General features: G+C 30.8%; 1 protein-coding gene across 16 annotated transcripts in view; it reads right to left on the bottom strand.

Moving 5' to 3' along the window:
- LOC145258715 (nucleoprotein TPR-like) overlaps positions 1 to 22,689 on the bottom strand; it is a 198,587-nt gene that overhangs the window by 98,235 nt on the left and 77,663 nt on the right. For 8 of the 16 annotated variants that reach the window (XM_080116631.1, XM_080116632.1, XM_080116640.1 and 5 more), the window contains exons 35-43: positions 15,421 to 15,568; positions 13,459 to 13,596; positions 12,697 to 12,881; positions 9,773 to 9,835; positions 9,205 to 9,246; positions 9,048 to 9,089; positions 5,496 to 5,558; positions 4,096 to 4,195; positions 973 to 1,194 (exon numbers count right to left, since the gene is read on the bottom strand). In XM_080116631.1, coding sequence (XP_079972757.1) covers positions 973 to 1,194; positions 4,096 to 4,195; positions 5,496 to 5,558; positions 9,048 to 9,089; positions 9,205 to 9,246; positions 9,773 to 9,835; positions 12,697 to 12,881; positions 13,459 to 13,596; positions 15,421 to 15,568 — 1,003 coding nt within the window. The remainder of the gene's footprint in view (positions 1 to 972; positions 1,195 to 4,095; positions 4,196 to 5,495; positions 5,559 to 9,047; positions 9,090 to 9,204; positions 9,247 to 9,772; positions 9,836 to 12,696; positions 12,882 to 13,458; positions 13,597 to 15,420; positions 15,569 to 22,689) is intronic. The other 8 variants (XM_080116633.1, XM_080116634.1, XM_080116642.1 and 5 more) reach the window with 1 other exon arrangement.

Below are 22,689 nucleotides of genomic sequence, written 5' to 3'. Positions count from 1 at the left end.
CTTTATCAAACGTTTTTGAAAAAGAAAATTTGTTGGTTTGACCATGCTGCCCACTGCAACACACAAAAGTTCATTCATGAAGCAATAGCTTCAGAACAATTCCAAATTGGTGAAGATGCCCAGAAAGCCATCTAAAGATGTGGTTACACACCATCAAAGCCAATGTTAAACCTACCTCCAGGCCAAAGATTTATAGTATCTGCTGCTGGTCCTAGTACTAGCTGCCCATAACTATCTTGGTCGATATGGACAGTCATGCATGGTCTGCATTCATTCGGTACACTATTCTATAGGAGGGTCGGCTCAACCAATCCTGGATGAATGCCGTCTAAAGTGAAAGTCATGATTTATAATAAAGAGTTTATTCCTCAATTTAAAAAAAAAAAAAAATGAATCAATTTATGACCTCATCTTCTGATTAGTCTGGAAGATTCTATCCTCTTCAAACTCATGATTTCCCACTCTTAAATAACTATTGATTTTGTAGAATGATGTTAGCTGCTAACGAAATTAATCGCCATTTCCAGTCGATCTATTTTGTCACTCACCTTCCTTTTCAAAACAATATTTTATTTCTTTGTTTTACAGACTGTTTTCTTCTAATCGCTGTCACGGACAAAGAAATGTTTCTGCTGTGCCATTTATCTTTAAAATAATTCTTCTTGTTGATCATAAATCTGTTTTTCATCATCCAGGCTTTTAATCCATGTTCCATGCCTAATAATGTTATATTTACTCCTACACATGTTATTTTAAAATTCACTTTCAATAGCAATGTCACAAAAAAAAAAAAAAAAAAAAAAAAAAAAATTTTTTTTTTCAATTAGGCTGACATAAGAACAATTTATCCCAGTAGATTAAATAACGTGTTTTAGTTTGAAATTTTGTATAGGTTCCCGATTTACAAAAATTCTAAAACATTAAAAGAAAAGAGGAGAAAAAAAAAAAAAAAAAAAAAAAAAAAAAACTTACTTGCTCTGATGCCGTTCTTAATTGGTGTTCTTCCTGTAATTTCTTCTCCGCTTCTTCTGTTTTCTTTTTGGCCACTTCTACCATTTCATTCGCCTCTGCCAACGCCTGTTGTTGATTACCACTATCTGTAGCTGGTTGCATTTGTTGATGATCTCGTAGCTCACTCAACTGTTTCGCAGTGTCTTCAGCCTGGTCTTTGTATTTGCGGCCAATCTTCTTCAACTATCAATGTTGGAAGAAATCAAGATTAAAAAGATAAATCAAATTCTAAGATAAATCCATACTAGTATATGTAACTCAAATGCTAATTTATTCACAATAAATTTAAATATAATTGATTATATATCATTAAAACTGTGTGCACATAGAGATACCTTACATATGCTAGTCACATTGGTATAATATAAAATTTAAGTGACATCGAAACTGATCAGTATTTAAATGAGTGAACATTTGGGACTACTAGGTGTTATATGTAAAACCCAGCCCTAATATATTTGCAAGTCAAGGGACAGCTACCTGGGCAGCTAATGATATATGCAACTAGACACTGATCAACTTCAGATTTGAATTTCTTAAATTTCTAAAAATAAGATTTATTTTTAATATTTTTCAACTAAGATTCTGCATGCTGTAGAATTTAGTTTTTAAAATGACAACAATTATGAAAATCAGTAATAAAGTCTTAGAAAAAAAACCAAAAACTCCCAAATACACAAAAATCATAAATTTTCCTTCTCCGACTTTTCTGAATTACTTGATGCCAGGTTAGGCATTTCAAACATATTTTTCTATTGGGTAACCACTTATTAAAGTGAATTCAGTGATTAAGCCCCAAAGTGCACCACGACACAGGAGAAAAAATTGTGAACCTTTGATATTTGTCATTCACTTTGTTATATTCCCATAAAATGCTATTTGGTTAAAAATTATATCTCAAAATAGGTGATCATTTTACGTTAAATTCATATCAAAACTAATATACCACTCTTAATTCTAAAATAATTGCTTGTTCTTTTTTTATCCTCAAGTTTTCAAGCCCAATATTCAAACTTTCTGTAAAAATATGCAAGATGTTTTTAGTAAACTGGCATTAAATCACAGTAAAAGATTCACTCCTAAACTAATAGCCCGATCATTATGAGTTATGGGTTTTTAAAACTTTACCATTTACAGGGTGCACCGTCCAAAAAACAAAAAAAATAAATAAATAAAATAAGATACCAAAAACTTCAATAGAGATAAAGAATCGCTCTACATCAAATTCTAAATTCTGTTACGCAATAGTTTTAACCAGATAACTGCACATTAACAACAGTTATACACATACGCAGGATAAACTCTTAATCAAATGAACATGAATTATGGGATATGTGGAAGTTGATGGTGGTATAGTGCTTAACTACACTGACTGATAACCTGATCAGGTACTCGTACAGTAGTTTAATCAAGACATTTAAAAATGAAAACATCAAAAAAAGGTTAGATTGTATAAATCCGTTTTGAACTGAAGATTTCCGAAAAAAAATTCCACTTAATTTGATAGAGTAGTTTTTTTTTTTTTTTTTTTTTTTTTACAGCGGAAAAACACGTTTTTATGACAGCACGTTGAAGGCAAACATCTGGATTTTTTTTTTTTAATTTTTGTTTGGATTTTAGAAATGCCACGGGGAGATAACTCAGTTTGAAGCGCTGACACTCCTTCCCCCATCTTTAGTACTAGCTTTTCTTCATAAAAATCAAACCTTTTGCCCGGTTTTATAGATTGTTTTTTCGCTGTAAAACTACTTGATGAAATTAAGTGAAATTTTTTTTCTCCGAGAACTTCATTCCATAACTTTAATTTTTCAATTTAAAATTTTTTTTTTTTTTTTTTTTTTTTAAATATTTTCATTTTTTAATGTCTTGATTAAACTGTACAAGTACCCGAGTGTTCCACAAAAATCACTTTCACTTAGGATGTTGACTATCTTCACATGGTCGCCCCCATTAACTTCCACTGTCTAGAAATAATTCTGAGTAGAAAAATATCTGAGAAACCAATGCCAACAATAGAATCTTTGGATTCATATGATATGATGATAATGATGGGATACATAACACAGTAATTCAAGGTGTGGCTTTATACCCATCTCGGGACAGTTTGTTTTTCTAATTAGTTTATAAAATAAAGTTGAAGAATGTAAACATATTCTTTTAACATTATCAGCCATTTATTGTTATAATTTTCTTTTAGAAAACGTGCTCTATCAAATAATTTTTATTCCATTATCAAATGAGTGCCTGTATGCTTTGTGATACCTTTAAAACAATTTTAAGATGTAAATTATTGTTAAATCAATTTTTTTTTTTCTTGCGAGTCACCACTTATACAGGCCCGAAGACCACTTGAGGATAAGGGTTAATGAATGTAAGTTGGCAGTATAGTAATCATTAATTGTATAAGTTGGGTAGAATTTGATTATTTTAAATCTTAATAGAATTTAAAATTATATAACAATGTTAAGGAATAAAAGAAAAAGTGATTGTCATATTCATTTTAGTTAAACATTAAAAAAAAATATGGTTAAATGGGCCAACAGTAACAATTTAAATAAATGACAAAAATACATTTTTTTTATTACTCCACCCATCCAGTGTGGCCGTAGCCAAGATTGAACTCACTACACAAGTTTGTAGTGTAATTTGAATCTTGTCGGCAGCTGAATACTATATGCTTCACAAGGGCTATCGAGGATATTTTTTATTGTGATGCCATCACCAGATGGGGTGCCTATCATGGCTTAAGAGAGTCCCATCTACCCTCGAGAGAAGGATAGACCACACTAGTTTCTCAACCTCATATTTTACCTTGCACCTTGCTGTACATACAGCGCCTCGCCTTCCCAAATGATCACCCATTTTACACTGGTATTGGCCAGGCTCAATGTTGCTTAACTTCAGTGATCTGGCAAGAACCGGTGTGTCAATGTGATTGTGTTGTATATTATGTATTATTATGTATTGTGTTGTATATTATGTATTATTATGCATTAAACTATACAAAATCAGATTGAAATTTTATATATACAAGTTATTATATCTTGTAAATCAAAACATTTTTAAATAAAATAAAATGATTACCTGTGAAATCGTTTTGGCTTTCTCTTCAATATCTTTATTCTTAGTTTCCATCTCTTTATTAAGTTCCTCTAATTGATTGCGGAAAGTTGTTAACTCAGAACTAAAAAAGATATAACAGCATTGAATAAAGTAATAACAAAAATAAAATCGTTATTTTAGATAAATATATATACTGCAGAAGAAAAATAAAATACAAATACCAGAGATAGGATTGGGGTAAAAAAAAGGATGGAAGGGTGTAAAAGGAGTGAGATGTGAGCTGGTGGAGGAAAGATAAAAGAAAAACCTTGTTTGTTTGTATTACACAAATACAACACTAGATTAGAAAGCTACATGATTTGGGGGCTCATGTTAGATCAAGTCAGAAGGTGCAATTCTGGAAATGCAGATGGATTTACTTTATTTTTGTAAATTCACAACAGTTGATATTTTCAATTTATTAATATAGTAAATTAAAAAAATATTAAAGATTTTTTTAACAGTTAGACTGTGCTGTTTCTGTACTTAAAACAGATGTAAGTTATAAAATTCAAATAATTTCAAACATAAGATTTTTTTAATGCAATTTTGAATTTTTGAGATGAGATGTGAAATTAATTTGATTAATCGCGCAATTATTTTCATTTTGGGTGTTATTGGCACAACGTTTTGATCGATGAACCCCGCAACCTTCTTCAAGTGTTGAATATGTTTCCTTTTTTTCTAAGGAAAATAGGAGTTAGCTCTGCATTGCAAGAATTTGAACCATGGGTTTGAGGGTGAGTCTGTAAATCAAAGAAAGTTGAATCTTCAGGGGTACTAAGATATTTTTTTTTAAGGCTTTTCCTACGATTCAATTTTTCGGGTTATCTAAGCTTTTTATTAATATTAGTGAAAAAAAGGTTTTGCGAAACAGAAGATCGATACAGACGCATATTTTCATTTTTTTTTTTTTTTTAAAAAACAAAATGCAAGGGAGACAACTCCAAAGGAAGAAGGGCTTTTTTTGTGAAGTTACAACGCGGCACATATGGTAGGAAATAACGATATCATTAGTTGTCCTAGTATAGAAATTAATAGCATTTGGATCCCCCCAATTACAAATTCACAAGAAAGAAGAAATAACAAAACATATGCCCAGCCAGAGGAAGGTAACTTCACAAAAAAAAATTTTTTTAATAAACAAATAGACACAAATTATTCTTGATTATTGCAAATGTTTTCAATTTTTTTTTTTTTTTTACATTTCTTTAGAAATGATTATTGAAAAAAATGTTTTACAATATTTAACAATAAAATTTTCACTGAACATCCAAACAACCTAATTTTAGTTTTATTGTATTTTAATGCTGATATACTTAACAAAATACTTTTACATGATATTTCTTTCCTCAAAAGAAACTTGTTTTTGTTGAACCTACTTTTTCTTTAGATTGTCTTCATTAAGGTTTGAAACCTGTTTCCTCAGATCTTCTCTTTCAAGGCTGAATAAATAGACATGAAGGGTACAAAAAATATATGAGAGAAAGGGAGGAGAGATGCAGAGGAGTGAGAAGTTGATATATTGAGATGACTAGAAAGCAGTCACAGAAATTAGGAACTGTTGATTTCTGGGAAATCTATAATAGTGTTGGCAATCAACACTATCCAACGATTATAATATTGATATCTCAGTAGTTTGCCTTAAATTCTACCTTAGACTGTACAAACTACTCCCTCCTTAATTTCCTACTATCGATGGAAACCACACTAGATGGTCTGATCATCATCCCTTTTCATATCTTGGATATCATAAACACCTTGATACCGTCAAAGCATGTGAACCAGATCTTATTCCTGCTAAAGTAACAAGTCCTCTGCTGAGCTTGTTTTTTTTTGCTTTTTGTTTTTTTTTTTTTCTGTTTTTCAAAATAAAACAAATGCTTTGCCAAATCTTGCTGATGGAAAATTGTCTGTGGTACAAGTTTTCAATAACTCTGGCAAAAGAACTGATCTACAAAATTCTCAACTAATAACTCTCCTCTAAAATCTTTGAATCAATTAATCTAGCAATAGTTCATTATCTTGAAAATGCTAAAATTCTAACCAACAGTATGGACCCAAGATCATCTCATTCTATCACAGATATTGTAATGCTCATCTCCGAATGCATATACCATACACTGAGTAAGACAAACTTTTTCCAAGGACTTTGACAAGTTCTTATCGGGAAAATCGATTTGTATGGTATTATTGGACAAATATTTAATATTATCAGGTCCTTCTTGGCTAAAAGAGATTGAAATCATTCTTGATGGTTATACATCCAAACATCACATTATTGCAGGTGTATTTTAAAGGTCAACGCTTGAACCATTATTATTCCTGACCTTAATGACTTGCCTGATGCAATCGCATCTGAGATGGGTATGTTTGCTGATGAGACTACACTATTCTCAACATGAAGGCAAATCAAACACACACACAGAGTAATGATTAAATTCTAAGAAAATGGCATCCAATTTGTATTAGAACAGGACCAAAAAATGGATGCTTACATTCAATGCTATCAAGACAAAGTTCCTTTCATTTAACTATTATAAAAAAACTTTCCCAATCACCAATTGCCATGACTAATAACACCTTTCCCAAAGTCCAATGTCCGAACTTCAACCTTACATTCACAGGAAACACAAATTAGAATACATAAAAGATACTGGCAAGTCTGCTAAAAGAAAATGGGCATCTTCTACCAGGCTTCTTTTCTACCAGTATCCTATATCTCTATAAAGCCACTATTTGTCTGTGCATGGAGTATTTTACCAAATGCACCAACCACTAGTCTTTTTTAAACAGAGAGAAAAAGGTCTATGTTCCATATTGTCTAAGCTATAACCCCATAGGCATAATGTTGCATTCTTGTGCTATTTTTAAAAATATCTCCATGGAACGTGCTCCAAATGAACTTAATACCTATGGACCTTTCCGCCAATCAGACTATCAGCAAAATCCCATCTTTCCACTACAGAATTCCCAAGAAGTCTGAAAACTTTCTATTCTAATAGTTTCTTTCCTCTGATTGCTTTCCTTTAGAATTCCCACCTTGCTATCAATTGTAACAACATGCCAAAATTTAAATGTAATGTGAACAAACATCTTAATGCACAACTCCCCGCTTATGATGCTCTTTATAAACCTGGCCTCTAATGACAGTAACCTTTTACATCTTAGTCGCAATATGACTTTTTAGATAGAATTTAAAAAGAAAGAAATTTTTTAAAAAAAAGAGAGAGAAAGGGAGAACGAGAAAACAGGAGGAAGGTGATGATTTAATGTAAAAAAATAAATCTTTTAAATAACTTTAATTGGAAAATGAATAAAGTAATACTTTTAGTCAAATCAGATAATTTTATTCAAAATGTCTGATACTTTCATATACCTTAATCAATACAAAAGGTTAAAATTTTAAAATTGCAAATTATGTATGCGTGCTAAATAATTTCAAAAAATACATAAATTATAAAATGTACTTAGCTGAACATTTGACTGCAACTTCAAAAATGTATGGATTGGCCTAACATCTCACATTAATCGAGTGATGTCAAACAGTTCACACACTTTTGATAATCAGTACATTTTATTTATTATTAGTATAGCTCTATCCGGATCTTATTCCGAAGTGAGAGGGCTGTGGTTCTCCCGATTATTCTTAGCATCTTAAGACCAATCTGGAGAACAGCCCTCTCACTCCGGAATAAGATCCAAATTTTCAACACCAATGTGAAGTCAGTTCTACTCTATTGTCTATTGCTCAGAAAGGTGGGGAGTGACCAAGGCCAACACCCATAAACTCCAGACATTCACCAACAGATTTCTCTGAAACATCCTAAACATTAGATGGCCAGAGATTATCTCCAATGAGCAACTGTGGAACAAAACCAACCAAACCCCAATGGAGATAGAGATCAAAAAACCGAAAATGGAACTGGATTGGCTACACCTTGCGGAAACCTGCATCCAACATCACCAGACAGGCCCTGGAATGGAACCTGCAAGGCAAGGGTAAAATTGGTCACCCGAGGCAGACATGGAAAAGAAGCATTGAGGCTGAGACCAGGGCTGCCGGAATGACATGGGCCGAACTGAGGAGGACCAGTCAGAACCGGGTTCGTTGGAGGAGCGTCGTTGCAGCCTTATGTTCCCCACGAAATCAAGAAGCCTAAACTATAATTATAGCTTTATCCATTATATGAAGCAATTAATTTTCTGTCTTAATTCAGTTCTGTCCCAATAAAAGTTGGTTTTCTTATATATAAAATATAATTGTTATGCATGGGCGCCAAAACATTACTTAGCTGCTATATGACTGCTACTATTGACTACAAAATTTTTGGCATCCAAACATTACCTGCTGTAATCTACCAGCTCTGTCTGCAAGTATACACTAGGAAACCCAGATGCAATAATTGTGGTTAAAATTCAGACACATTCTGCAGTTGAAAGCAACGACCATCAAGTAATTAAAGCTTAAGGAAGTCAAATGACCCACAATATCTTGTAATGGTTGAAGAGAGGAAATTATTTTTATCCAATTTCTGGAATATTGTTACAACTAATTAAGCAGGGACTTAATGAGATATGTTAGCATTGGTTTAATCAATTTTAGCAGAAGCATCTGTACTGGCAGAAATTGTTTTTTTGTTTTGTTTTTTTTTTGTAAATAAACTTACTGTTAGTTCATTTTACATTGCACAAAATATAAAATCACATCAGACATGTTTCTAGTCCTCATCAGGTCAAATCAAAAGGTCAAAGTTTGTGCTGCAATGCCAGACGTCTAATATAGAGATGCATAACCAACACTGTTTTTAAAAATATATTTATTCAATTCAAATCTGTTGATATTTTTTAATCTAGAAATTTATTAGGACTAAATAATTTTCAATAATCTATAATTTTTTTCATTGAAATTTGTAGAAAAAAAATTTACTTACTCTTTTTTACCAGTTTCTGTTTTTATGCTATTCAATTCTTTCCTATATAAAAAAAAAAATACAATTTTTTTTAATTAAAACAACAAAAAAATAAAAAATAAAAAATTCAAATAAAAATTTTATCAATTTTTAATGAGCAGAAAAGGTTTTTACATACACAGTATTTGCATGAAGAATATTGATCCTGGAAAGCTCCGCTCTTTGAAAAAAAAAAAACAAAAAAAAAAAACATTATTTGAGATTTTCATAAAAGTCTTGCATTGAGATTTTAAAACTTATAATACAATGGATATTATTTTTCATTTTATGGACATTTCATGACTTTGAAATTTTAGAAGTATAATTTAAAAATTTCAATAACATTTTTTTAAACCATTTTGAATGTTTCTGTACTTAAAATGGATCAAAGTTACAAAAATTCAAATTTTAACTAAAAGATTTGAAAAAAATTCAATTTTAATTCCAATAATTCTTTAACAAAAATGATATTAGTCATCATTTTTTCTCAAATGCTTTCAATTTTACTTTTTTTTTTGTAAGTGATTTTAAATAAAAAAAAAATAAAAACCTCATATTTTTGTTGAAACATTGAACAATAACTTTTTATAAAGCAGCTAAATAATCTGCATTCGTTATTGTATGTTTATGCTGGTATACCTAACAAATAAAATACTTTTAAATTATATTTTTTTTTATTAAAAGAAAAATATTTTTCTTGAACCTACTTTTTCTTTAGATTGTCTTCATTAAGGTTTGAAACCTGTTTCTTGAGATCTTCTCTTTCAAGCCTGGATATAAGGACAAAGATTACACATCAATAAATTTTAAAAAATATCTCAAATAATAAAGAGTAAAATATAAAAAAAAATTAATTTCTTCTTTATATATATAAAAAGTTTTAATTGTTTGTAAAACAAAACTAAAATACAACTTCGTATAAATAAATACCGCATTCAAATTTTAGAATTTAACTAGCAGAGAGAGCCCATGTTGCCCAGGATTTAAGGAGGATCAATGAATGTTCAACATTTTCAATACTTTTGTCATCGAAATCAATGAACCCATCTATTTTTCAATTGAGTCGATTGATTGCCTGTTCTGGTCAGGAACCCACCGCGGTGCACCTAAGGTAAACTTCACATGCCTCCTTGCAGTGATTTAATCCACACTGCATTGTAGTGTACATTGCACATTTTATAAAATGATTTCATATAATGCCTTGAATTAAAGTTAAAAATGAAAAAGTCAAGCATCATGGTTCAATCGTGCTCTAAATAGAAGCATTTGTGTTGTGATAAAATTTTCTTGTAATGTTAACTTTTGTCTAATTTGGATATTCCTTCCTTAATCAGATTTTTTTCAATTATCGATTTTCTATACTTCTCCGAGATATTTCAATACAAAACACTCCCAGACTCGTAAAGTACATTTAAGTGTAATTTAAAAAGTTAGTCCAGCCATTTCGGAGTCCATAAAGAATAAATTATCACACACATACAGTGCCTTTTATATATAAGGAAAGATATTTAAAAGGATTTACAACTAAGTTCCTTTGCGTCTGGCATACCAAGATAAAGAACTTATGCATACGTACATAGATATATGTAATAAATAAGAATTACATTTAAGTGAGGCATGTGAAAATGGAAATTCCCAGGCTAATTTGATTGTCGCCCTTTAACTCTGATAACCGAAAAGCGACACAGCCACGTGATTTCATCCCCTCATATTTCTTCCTCTTTTCCGCTGAACTCTCGAGCAGCCAACATGTAATGAAGAGTCGCTCCTGTTGGTGGCTGATGCGACCAACAGCGGTCCTGACTAACCGTCAGCCTTTCGCAGCTATCAAGCGCAAGTAAGGAACTCTTATTCTTTCTCTCTCTTTCCTAATATTTCTCATGTATATTTATGTAAATAAATTGCATTCCTTCACTTATATATATATATATACCGCTGTTCGTGGCATCGCCCACCAACAGGAGCGACTCTTCGTTACATGTTGGCTGCTCGAGGGTTCAGCAGAAAAGAGGAAGTCACATGGCTGTGTCGCTCTTCAGTTATCAGAGTTGAAGGGTGACAATCGAGTTAGCCTGGGAATTTCCATTCCCACAGGCACAAAATAATATTATTACTGGCAAAATATTCTAACAATAATTTAATAATATCAAACATAAATGCCAATTCACAACTTCAATAATAACTTAATCATTCTCTGTGAGCCTAATGCAACAGACATCCTATAACTTTCGTCTCCTGGCAAAAACACACCCACAACAGAGTAGTTGAACACATTTTTTTTTTCCTTTCTGAAAATGAGGATTTACCTCAAATATTCAAAGAACATACCAAAAATATGATCCTGGTTTAAGACATTACATTGATAAATAATCAAAAATTATTAAAATCTTTTAATATTGCCATTTATTGTTTATCTTGCTTTGAATGCAACAGAATTTTTTTTACCCAACTGCATCATCGTAACCTTCAAACACAATTCCTTATATGAAAGTATTTTTTTGAGCACAAAATTTTAGCATTTTATTAATACTTTGCTGACAAAAATCATTTAATAATTCCAGTGTTGAAAACTCTGAATTTTCAAGTTTTTCTGGGTTTTTTTTTTCTATTTTTATTCTGTTTAGTGTTTAACAAGCTCTTTAACATTGTTCCATCTCAGCAGAATGAGGTAGAAAAATTTGATTGTCAAGTTGCAGTTGTTAGTTGATACAGGCAATAAAAGAAGCCATGTCAACCTGACAAGAATTCTTTTTGCTATAATGATTTTTATTACAAATAATGTTGCTTTCAATTAGTTTTTTTTTCTTTTTTGGAACCAGTGATCATTTTAATTTTTTTTCTTCTACACAAATTCTTTAATACCCTCCAAAAATAAAACCAAATAAAATAAAAAATGAATTTGCAATCTTTATTGTAAACAACAAAAAAAATAATCTTGGCCATATTTCTTTGGGAAGACATGACAACTCAGCTTATACTAAAATTAAGGTAACTCATATTTATGATTGTTAAATGCACAATTTATTGAAAAATTGGTAATCGTTACATACTATTTACCTCCCTTTAAAACTCTCCAGTGTTTTTTAGCCAAATATTTTATTTTCGCTATTTTTTGTCAAAAAATATTTTCTTTAAGCATTTTCTTTTTCTATATATTAGCCTTTTTCAGAATTTTTGAGTATATTTGTCACTGTAACATGAAGTAGAGACTATTGGTTCGTCTTTAAATTCAATATTAAAAATTTCAAATTTCGCTATTACAGTGTAGTTGCATCCAATAAAATTATCATTTGTTAATTTCTGTGCTGTTGACTTAAAGTCATTTTTGCCAAAGAGTGTCTTTCTCAGCCTGCTTTTCCCCTCACTTACCCTAAAGCAAGGTATGTGTACATCTGTTTTACAGAATTTCTTTCAACAGGCTCATACCATCATAGGTGGTTGTAACATTGAGCTGACTCCAGTCTGTGCACCTTCAACCTTATTAGTAAGGAGTCAGTTTAAATTTCTTATAAATATAAAAATTTAATTTTTTTTTTTTTCTGCAAACATTTCTTTCCTTGAATATGATACTGGCTAAAAGAAATAAACTAAATTTTATTTTTAATCGAATTAAAAACAATGGTTTACTCACGCTATACGTCTATGTTCCTCAGGATCCGATTTGTTGCATTGTTCAATCAAGCGACTTGTTCGACCCTTCCATCGTTCCACTTCTCCAGCTAAATTAATTTTCTCAATCACTAATGCATCTTTCTGGTTTGTTAACTCCCGAATGTTAGCTTGTAATGGTGTGATGTCCTCTTCCAGTTTTTTCACCTGAATGGAATTGTGCTCACATTTAGAAATATAAAAGACGTTCAAAGTATTCAAAACTTTTTTTGTAATATTTAATAAAAAATGCAATTTTAAAGTTGGTAATTCATTTAATCATATGAAACTAAGTGATATGTTTAACTTCAATGACAAAAAATAATGCATAATTTTTAAGCCACCCTCAGACAAGTCAGACATATTCAATCATACATAATATCTGCAGTAGATCTAAACCAGCTTGGAACAAAATATTAATTTTTTTTTTTTTTTTTTAATAAAAAATGAACACACAACATTACAATCTAAACTTTAAAAGGATTGTAGTAGTTGAGATATTGTTTTGCAACATATTTTCTCATGAAAGTCTATAAAGAGAGACCAGCAATTTTCTCCATCCCATGTGCATTCAATCTGTACATTTAGCAATGAAAAAACTATTTCAAATTAAAGGATCACAAATCGCTGAACAGAATCTTCATGGGATGTAAGGATGTATCATTTAAAAAAAAAAAAATATGCCAATGTCTTATTTACTATTGTTAAATATATTAGGATAATTAAATATTGAAAGAAACATTACCTTGGTAGTTAACTCTTTGACTACTCCATTTAGTTTATCTTTTTCTTGTCTAAGCATGGCATTGCTTTCAGAAAGGACATTTAAATTCTCAACTTTTCGCATTAACTCTGCATGTTGAGAGGCTGTGTGCACATTCACCTGCAAGAGAAACATGCATATATAGAAATTTTTAAAACTCTAATAAAAAAAAAAAAAAGAAAAGAAAACTCAAGACAATTTGTTATAATGGTACAAGATATCAGCTATGTACTAATATCTGGGTAACTTCATAAGTTCCTATTATTTGAACTATAGAAACTTTGCTCCATATGTGCATTGGCGATTTGAAGATTTAAGTGCTTATCCTCACAACAGAAGAATGCATGCTTGATGTTTTCAGAACGTTTTAAGAGGAGGTGGTAGCACCAACAAATAATCACCTCACTACTAAAAACCATTTGTTTTTTTCTAATTTTAATTATCACATCCCAACCATTCACTAAATCTGCTAACAATCATACACAATAGTAAGATACCTAACTAAAGCACCAAATCATGGCCTTCATAATAATATTCAGAAGGCTTGATCTAATGAATCCGGTCACGGATCCCAAGATTCGTCCAGAAGTAGATAACATCCAATGATGCAACCGAAAGGAGATAGATAACTATTCTTTTTTGTAATTCTAAAAGATGTCATCTCATTGTATCGAACTGCTGAGAAAATTACAAGAATGGTCCAAAAGTGATCGTATTTTCATTTCCATAAGATGAGGAATTATTTTACATTTGGATACATGCAATTAAAAGAACTTTGTGCCAACTGAATATAGCAAAGATTTATTTTACGTTTAATTATTAAAATTTCATAACGATATTAAAAAAAAAAAAAAAAAAAAGTACCATTGTATATATTATTTATCAAATAAATTGTTAAATGTTTATTATTAGTTTACTTTTTTTCTTTACCCGCATGCTTGTTAGTATGTAAAAAACAAATTAATAAAAAACAAAATGTATCTCTAGATGAAGAGGTGTAAAAATGTTTTTTAACCCTAAAAACAAATATTTACAGGAGATTTTTTCTAAGCTTGTTGTAATAAAACAAAATTTTTCATGGAGTTATCAATGATATATTGTTAATTAATTTTCAATTAATTTAGTGAACTTTTTAGCCCCAAACATGACTTTGCAATTATACTGATTTTTTTTTTTAGGGTTTGTTTTAGAATCCACCGAGATTCAAAAAAGTGTTCAAAAGACAAATATATACCAAATGAATGTTACCAAAGACAAGATATAAGTTTTAGTCGTTTTTATTTAATGTAAAATGTTTATTCGGTTCAAAAAACAAGTAGTGTCGATCATTACACAAGAAAAAGAAAAAAATGTTTTTCTGGTATCTCACATCTTTGAAATAAAAGAGTGAAAAAATTTTTCAAAATAAAACAAAATAATAGCAACCCAGCGAATGAATATTACTGTGACTTAATATTTAAGTAAATATCCTAAATTGTTATGATTTTCATGAAAGTTGACCATATTTTGTATGTTTGAAAGCATAACACGTAGCCATCTTCATCTATGAAATTCAAACAGGGAAATAACTCTTATATTAAATGAAAACTTACTTTTGTTTTTAAATGCAACTGATCTTGGTTACAATAATAATTAAAAATTAAATTTAAATTAAATTAACAATGAATTAAATCAACTTTATATAATATTATTGAATAGAATACAAAATGTATAAAATTCTGAGGATGATGTCTATTGTCGAAATATTAATTTCCGACAAATAAATGTTTATTTTCATAATATTGCGTTGTAATTTGGCTTATAAACATATTTTATACATATTAAAAAAAAATCTATTTTGTAATGATTAAATAAGGTAATTGTGACAAGAAAGCAAAATCGATACATGCATTAATAGGAGTCATCATTAAGTTTCAAAGAAAGGAAATTAATCTATTATTTCACCTGTGATCTTTCTCTCTCTTCAGTGAGATTTTTACAAGCCTCTTCATATTGCTTCAGAAGATTTCCCAATCTTTGCTTCATACGGAGAGATTCTGCTTCAGCGACTTCTACACGAGTCACAGAAATTTCTTTCTCTTTACGCAAAAACCTGAAATAAAATAAGTTATATAATTTATGTATGAAAAAATATTTGAAAAAAAAATAAAACTTGATTAACAAAAAATAAAACAAAAAAATGTTAGAATTGTAAAATCCTTATACTGTATACATTTGCACAGTTTTATTAAAGACTAGCAGGGCTACTAGCATTGCTTGTAGATATAAACAAACTAAATAGAAAATGTTAAATAGAGTTAAGTTTTTCATTCGTTCTTCCCTAGAAGAAGAAAAATTCCTTTTTATTATGTAGGGAATGAACAAAATAAAACTTAGGAGGCCTTCAGAGTAGTACTAAAACTAAATTCCTCCCACCTACACTTTCTTTGGAGAGAAATGACAATAGTTAAGAAATGATAAATTAAATCCTGAGTTAGCATTTTTTGTTTTAATTAAAAAAAAATGTCGCTCACTTCCTGGGCTGTCTTAATATAAGATATTAAAAATTATGTTTAAATCTAAATAACATTCAATGATACAAATGGGAATTTCATCACAAAGAACTTTTTTTCTAAAAAATTATAGAACTTTTTCTGTAGCTATGCTTAATACAAAAAAAAAAAAAAAAAATACCAACTTTGTAGAGGTTTATTGTGACCTTATGAACTTTTAGCTGGACATAAAAACACAGAAAACTTCCCTTTATCTAATAAATTAGAAAACTTATCTAAACCATAAAGTAATTTTAGGAAGAAAAGGGAGATCACAAATAATTTATTTTAGATTTGATATTGTCATGAGAAACTATGAATAAAAATTGGCTTTAAAGAAATAGTAAATGAGTTAAAAGTGTCAATTAGACTGTAAAATTACACCACAAAGTGTCAATTAGACTGTAAAATTACACCACAAAGTGTCAATTAGACTGTAAAATTACACCACAAAGTGTCAATTAGACTGTAAAATTACACCACAAAGTGTCAATTAGACTGTAAAATTACACCACAAAGTGTCAATTAGACTGTAAAATTACACCACAAAGTGTCAATTAGACTGTAAAATTACACCACAAAGTGTCAATTAGACTGTAAAATTACACCACAAAGTGTCAATTAGACTGTAAAATTACACCACAAAGAGTCAATTAGACTGTAAAATTACACCACAAAGAGTCAATTAGACTGTAAAATTACACCACAAAGTGTCAATTAGACTGTAAAATTACACCACAAAGTGTCAATTAGACAGTAAAATTACACCACAAAGTGTCAATTAGACTGTAAAATTACACCACAAAGTGTCAATTAGACTGTAAAATTACACCACAAAGTGTCAATTAGACTGTAAAATTACACCACAAAGTGTCAATTAGACTGTAAAATTACACCACAAAGTGTCAATTAGACTGTAAAATTACACCACAAAGTGTCAATTAGACTGTAAAATTACACCACAAAGTGTCAATTAGACTGTAAAATTACACCACAAAGTGTCAATTAGACTGTAAAATTACACCACAAAGTGTCAATTAGACTGTAAAATTACACCACAAAGTGTCAATTAGACTGTAAAATTACACCACAAAGTGTCAATTAGACTGTAAAATTACACCACAAAGTGTCAATTAGACTGTAAAATTACACCACAAAGTGTCAATTAGACTGTAAAATTACACCACAAAGTGTCAATTAGACTGTAAAATTACACCACAAAGTGTCAATTAGACTGTAAAATTACACCACAAAGTGTCAATTAGACTGTAAAATTACACCACAAAGTGTCAACTAGACTGTAAAATTACACCACAAAGTGTCAATTAGACTGTAAAATTACACCACAAAGTGTCAATTAGACTGTAAAATTACACCACAAAGTGTCAATTAGACTGTAAAATTACACCACAAAGTGTCAATTAGACTGTAAAATTACACCACAAAGTGTCAATTAGACTGTAAAATTACACCACAAAGTGTCAATTAGACTGTAAAATTACACCACAAAGTGTCAATTAGACTGTAAAATTACACCACAAAGTGTCAATTAGACTGTAAAATTACACCACAAAGTGTCAATTAGACTGTAAAATTACACCACAAAGTGTCAATTAGACTGTAAAATTACACCACAAAGTGTCAATTAGACTGTAAAATTACACCACAAAGAGTCAATTAGACTGTAAAATTACACCACAAAGAGTCAATTAGACTGTAAAATTACACCACAAAGTGTCAATTAGACTGTAAAATTACACCACAAAGTGTCAATTAGACAGTAAAATTACACCACAAAGTGTCAATTAGACTGTAAAATTACACCACAAAGTGTCAATTAGACTGTAAAATTACACCACAAAGTGTCAATTAGACTGTAAAATTACACCACAAAGTGTCAATTAGACTGTAAAATTACACCACAAAGTGTCAATTAGACTGTAAAATTACACCACAAAGTGTCAATTAGACTGTAAAATTACACCACAAAGTGTCAATTAGACTGTAAAATTACACCACAAAGTGTCAATTAGACTGTAAAATTACACCACAAAGTGTCAATTAGACTGTAAAATTACACCACAAAGTGTCAATTAGACTGTAAAATTACACCACAAAGAGTCAATTAGACTGTAAAATTACACCACAAAGAGTCAATTAGACTGTAAAATTACACCACAAAGTGTCAATTAGACTGTAAAATTACACCACAAAGTGTCAATTAGACAGTAAAATTACACCACAAAGTGTCAATTAGACTGTAAAATTACACCACAAAGTGTCAATTAGACTGTAAAATTACACCACAAAGTGTCAATTAGACTGTAAAATTACACCACAAAGTGTCAATTAGACTGTAAAATTACACCACAAAGTGTCAATTAGACTGTAAAATTACACCACAAAGTGTCAATTAGACTGTAAAATTACACCACAAAGTGTCAATTAGACTGTAAAATTACACCACAAAGTGTCAATTAGACTGTAAAATTACACCACAAAGTGTCAATTAGACTGTAAAATTACACCACAAAGTGTCAATTAGACTGTAAAATTACACCACAAAGTGTCAATTAGACTGTAAAATTACACCACAAAGTGTCAATTAGACTGTAAAATTACACCACAAAGTGTCAATTAGACTGTAAAATTACACCACAAAGTGTCAATTAGACTGTAAAATTACACCACAAAGTGTCCATTAGACTGTAAAATTACACCACAAAGTGTCAATTAGACTGTAAAATTACACCACAAAGTGTCAACTAGACTGTAAAATTACACCACAAAGTGTCAATTAGACTGTAAAATTACACCACAAAGTGTCAATTAGACTGTAAAATTACACCACAAAGTGTCAATTAGACTGTAAAATTACACCACAAAGTGTCAATTAGACTGTAAAATTACACCACAAAGTGTCAATTAGACTGTAAAATTACACCACAAAGTGTCAATTAGACTGTAAAATTACACCAAAAAGTGTCAATTAGACTGTAAAATTACACCACAAAGTGTCAATTAGACTGTAAAATTACACCACAAAGTGTCAATTAGATTGTAAAATTACACCACAAAGTGTCAATTAGACTGTTAAATTACACCACAAAGTGTCAACTAGACTGTAAAATTACACCACAAAGTGTCAACTAGACTGTAAAATTACACCAGAAAGTGTCAACTAGACTGTAAAATTACACCAGAAAGTGTCAACTAGACTGTAAAATTACACCACAAAGCGTCAACTAGACTGTAAAATTACACCACAAAGCGTCAACTAGACTGTAAAATTACACCACAAAGCGTCAATTAGACTGTAAAATTACACCACAAAGCGTCAATTAGACTGTAAAATTACACCACAAAGCGTCAATTAGACTGTAAAATTACACCACAAAGCGTCAATTAGACTGTAAAATTACACCACAAAGCGTCAATTAGACTGTAAAATTACACCACAAAGCGTCAATTAGACTGTAAAATTACACCACAAAGCGTCAATTAGACTGTAAAATTACACCACAAAGCAGAAATTAGACTGTAAAATTACACCACAAAGCGTCAATTAGACTGTAAAATTACACCACAAAGTGTCAATTAGACTGTAAAATTACACCACAAAGTGTCAATTAGACTGTAAAATTACACCACAAAGTGTCAATTAGACTGTAAAATTACACCACAAAGTGTCAATTAGACTGTAAAATTACACCACAAAGTGTCAATTAGACTGTAAAGTTACACCACAAAGTGTCAATTAGGCTGTAAAATTACACCAAAAAGTGTCAATTAGACTGTAAAATTACACCACAAAGTGTCAATTAGACTGTAAAATTACACCACAAAGTGTCAATTAGACTGTAAAATTACACCACAAAGTGTCAATTAGACTGTAAAATTACACCACAAAGTGTCAATTAGACTGTAAAATTACACCACAAAGTGTCAATTAGACTGTAAAGTTACACCACAAAGTGTCAATTAGACTGTAAAATTACACCAAAAAGTGTCAACTAGACTGTAAAATTACACCAGAAAGTGTCAACTAGACTGTAAAATTACACCAAAAAGTGTCAACTAGACTGTAAAATTACACCACAAAGTGTCAACTAGACTGTAAAATTACACCACAAAGTGTCAACTAGACTGTAAAATTACACCACAAAGTGTCAACTAGACTGTAAAATTACACCACAAAGTGTCAACTAGACTGTAAAATTACACCAGAAAGTGTCAATTAGACTGTAAAATTACACCACAAAGTGTCAATTAGACTGTAAAATTACACCACAAAGTGTCAATTAGACTGTAAAATTACACCACAAAGTGTCAATTAGACTGTAAAATTACACCACAAAGTGTCAACTAGACTGTAAAATTTCAACACAAAGTGTCAATTAGACTGTAAAATTACACCAAAAAGTGTCAATTAGACTGTAAAATTACACCAAAAAGTGTCAATTAGATTGTAAAATTACACCAAAAAGTGTCAATTAGATTGTAAAATTACACCACAAAGTGTCAACTAAACTATAAAATTACACCACAAAGTGTCAATTAGACTGTAAAATTACACCACAAAGTGTCAACTAGACTGTAAAATTACACCACAAAGTGTCAACTAGACTGTAAAATTACACCACAAAGTGTCAACTAGACTGTAAAATTACACCACAAAGTGTCAACTAGACTGTAAAATTACACCACAAAGTGTCAACTAGACTGTAAAATTACACCACAAAGTGTCAACTAGACTGTAAAATTACACCACAAAGTGTCAACTAGACTGTAAAATTACACCAGAAAGTGGCAATTAGACTGTAAAATTACACCAGAAAGTAGAAACTTTCCAAAGTAGCATCATGCCCTTGATTACTCATCATAAAACAAAAATATCAGAGTTGTGAAAACTCGTTAAAATCCCATCAAAATCCTTTATCATCAAATGTGAAGTTTTCAGATTGCTTGGTCACATTAAGTCTTCCAGTGTATGGCTATGCAAAACATGCACTGAAGGCATAATACAAGGAAATTGGTTGAAAGACAAAGAAAAGTAAAGGTAGATAATGTTTTTGAATAGACGGACATGAACATAAACCAAGCAAACGCATTGGCCTAAAATCATAGGGGTTGGGGGACACTCAACTATGTTGGTGCATATTTTACAACCGGCAAAGAAAATGTTTCATTTAAAAAAAAAAAAAGACAATACTTTCAGATGAAATTATTTCCCAGCAAACGTTTTGTCTGCAAATTATAATTCATGATAGATTTGAATAGACGAGTTCGTCAAAAGTTAAGGGAAGCAAGATCAGCTGGCAAGAGAAAGGTAAAAAATTAGAAAAGGGGGGGGGGGTGATAGGTATAAATTTGAGAGAGAGAGATAAATAAAGAATTGCAAGACATAGATTGGTTTGAAAATTCATTTTTAAAAACCACCCAATGCCAGCATATAAATAAAACAGATGTTAAACAGAATATGATGAGGATGTCAGGTTGTCAAAATACTTTATTTTTGGATATGTTTGAAAACAATACAATATTACTTTAGATAGCAAAACTGTAAAAATTATGTGCTCCAAAATCAAGAAAGTTTGATGTTGATTTTGCAGATATTAATATATTACTGTTTAAATTTTCTTCTTTTTGTTTGTACTCAAGTCTTCTGGTTATGTATTTGATCCCCTCTCTCTTATGAACAGATTTTGACAGTTGTTATAACCCAATCATTTTCTATTTTTTCTTTTTTATGCTCTTATTTCTTTTTCTCGTTTAAAAAAAAATATATACAACATGCAGTAGAGAGAGTAGTATCCAGAATATATTTTTTAATATAAATTGGTACCATATCAAAGTTACAGTTCCAATATCATGGCAGTCCTAATTAATAGTAATTAAAAAGCAGAACAATTTATTTTTAATTGTTTTAGTAAAATCCTTCTATTAAAAATGTTGCAGTCTTTAAGGCCAGTAATAATCAAGGCAAACACAGTGGTATCCCATCCATCCAGCTCCAGATTGAACTCAGTACACAAGTTTATAGTATAATTAAAATCTTTCAATAGCTGAATACTTGATACTTCACTAGGGCTATCAAGGGTAATCTTTATCGTGATGACATCACTAAATGGGATTCCTACCACAGCTTAAGAGAGTCCCATCTATCCTCGAGAGAAGGATAGACCGCACCAGTTTCTCAACCTGGTGTTTTACCTTGTGGTACATACAGTGCCTCGCCTTCCAAAATGGTCCACCATCTGGTACTGGCCAGGCTTAATGTTGCTTAACTTTGGTGATTTGGCGAGAAGCGGTGTATCAATGTGATTGTGCCGTATATATGTACAGTGGTATAATTAGCGCATAATAACAAACATTACAGAAGTATACATCATGATTCTGGGGCCATAACTGCCACAATATTTATATGTAACTATTTTGTCTCTGGGTAAATCTATCATTCCTGAAATGATGGATCAGTTTACCCCCATAACAAGAAACCTACTCCAAAAATCTACCTCTTCTGTAACACAGTGCATATGAGCACATGGGAAACTAGCAGCAGCAGTTGCTGCTTGCAAAGAGATTAGTAGCAGCAGCAGAAAAAAAGCACACATGCAAATTAGCAAGTGTGCGTTGTTGGACAAGCAAAGTGCGCAAAGAAAATGAGCATGTCAAGACAAGG

The sequence above is a fragment of the Euprymna scolopes genome, chromosome 3, assembly GCF_053919585.1.
Source record: "Euprymna scolopes isolate OS-2025 chromosome 3, ASM5391958v1, whole genome shotgun sequence".
Taxonomy (NCBI): domain Eukaryota; kingdom Metazoa; phylum Mollusca; class Cephalopoda; order Sepiida; family Sepiolidae; genus Euprymna; species Euprymna scolopes.
Note: the sequence above shows the minus strand (reverse complement) of the source record. Positions and strands in the feature narration are given on the sequence as shown.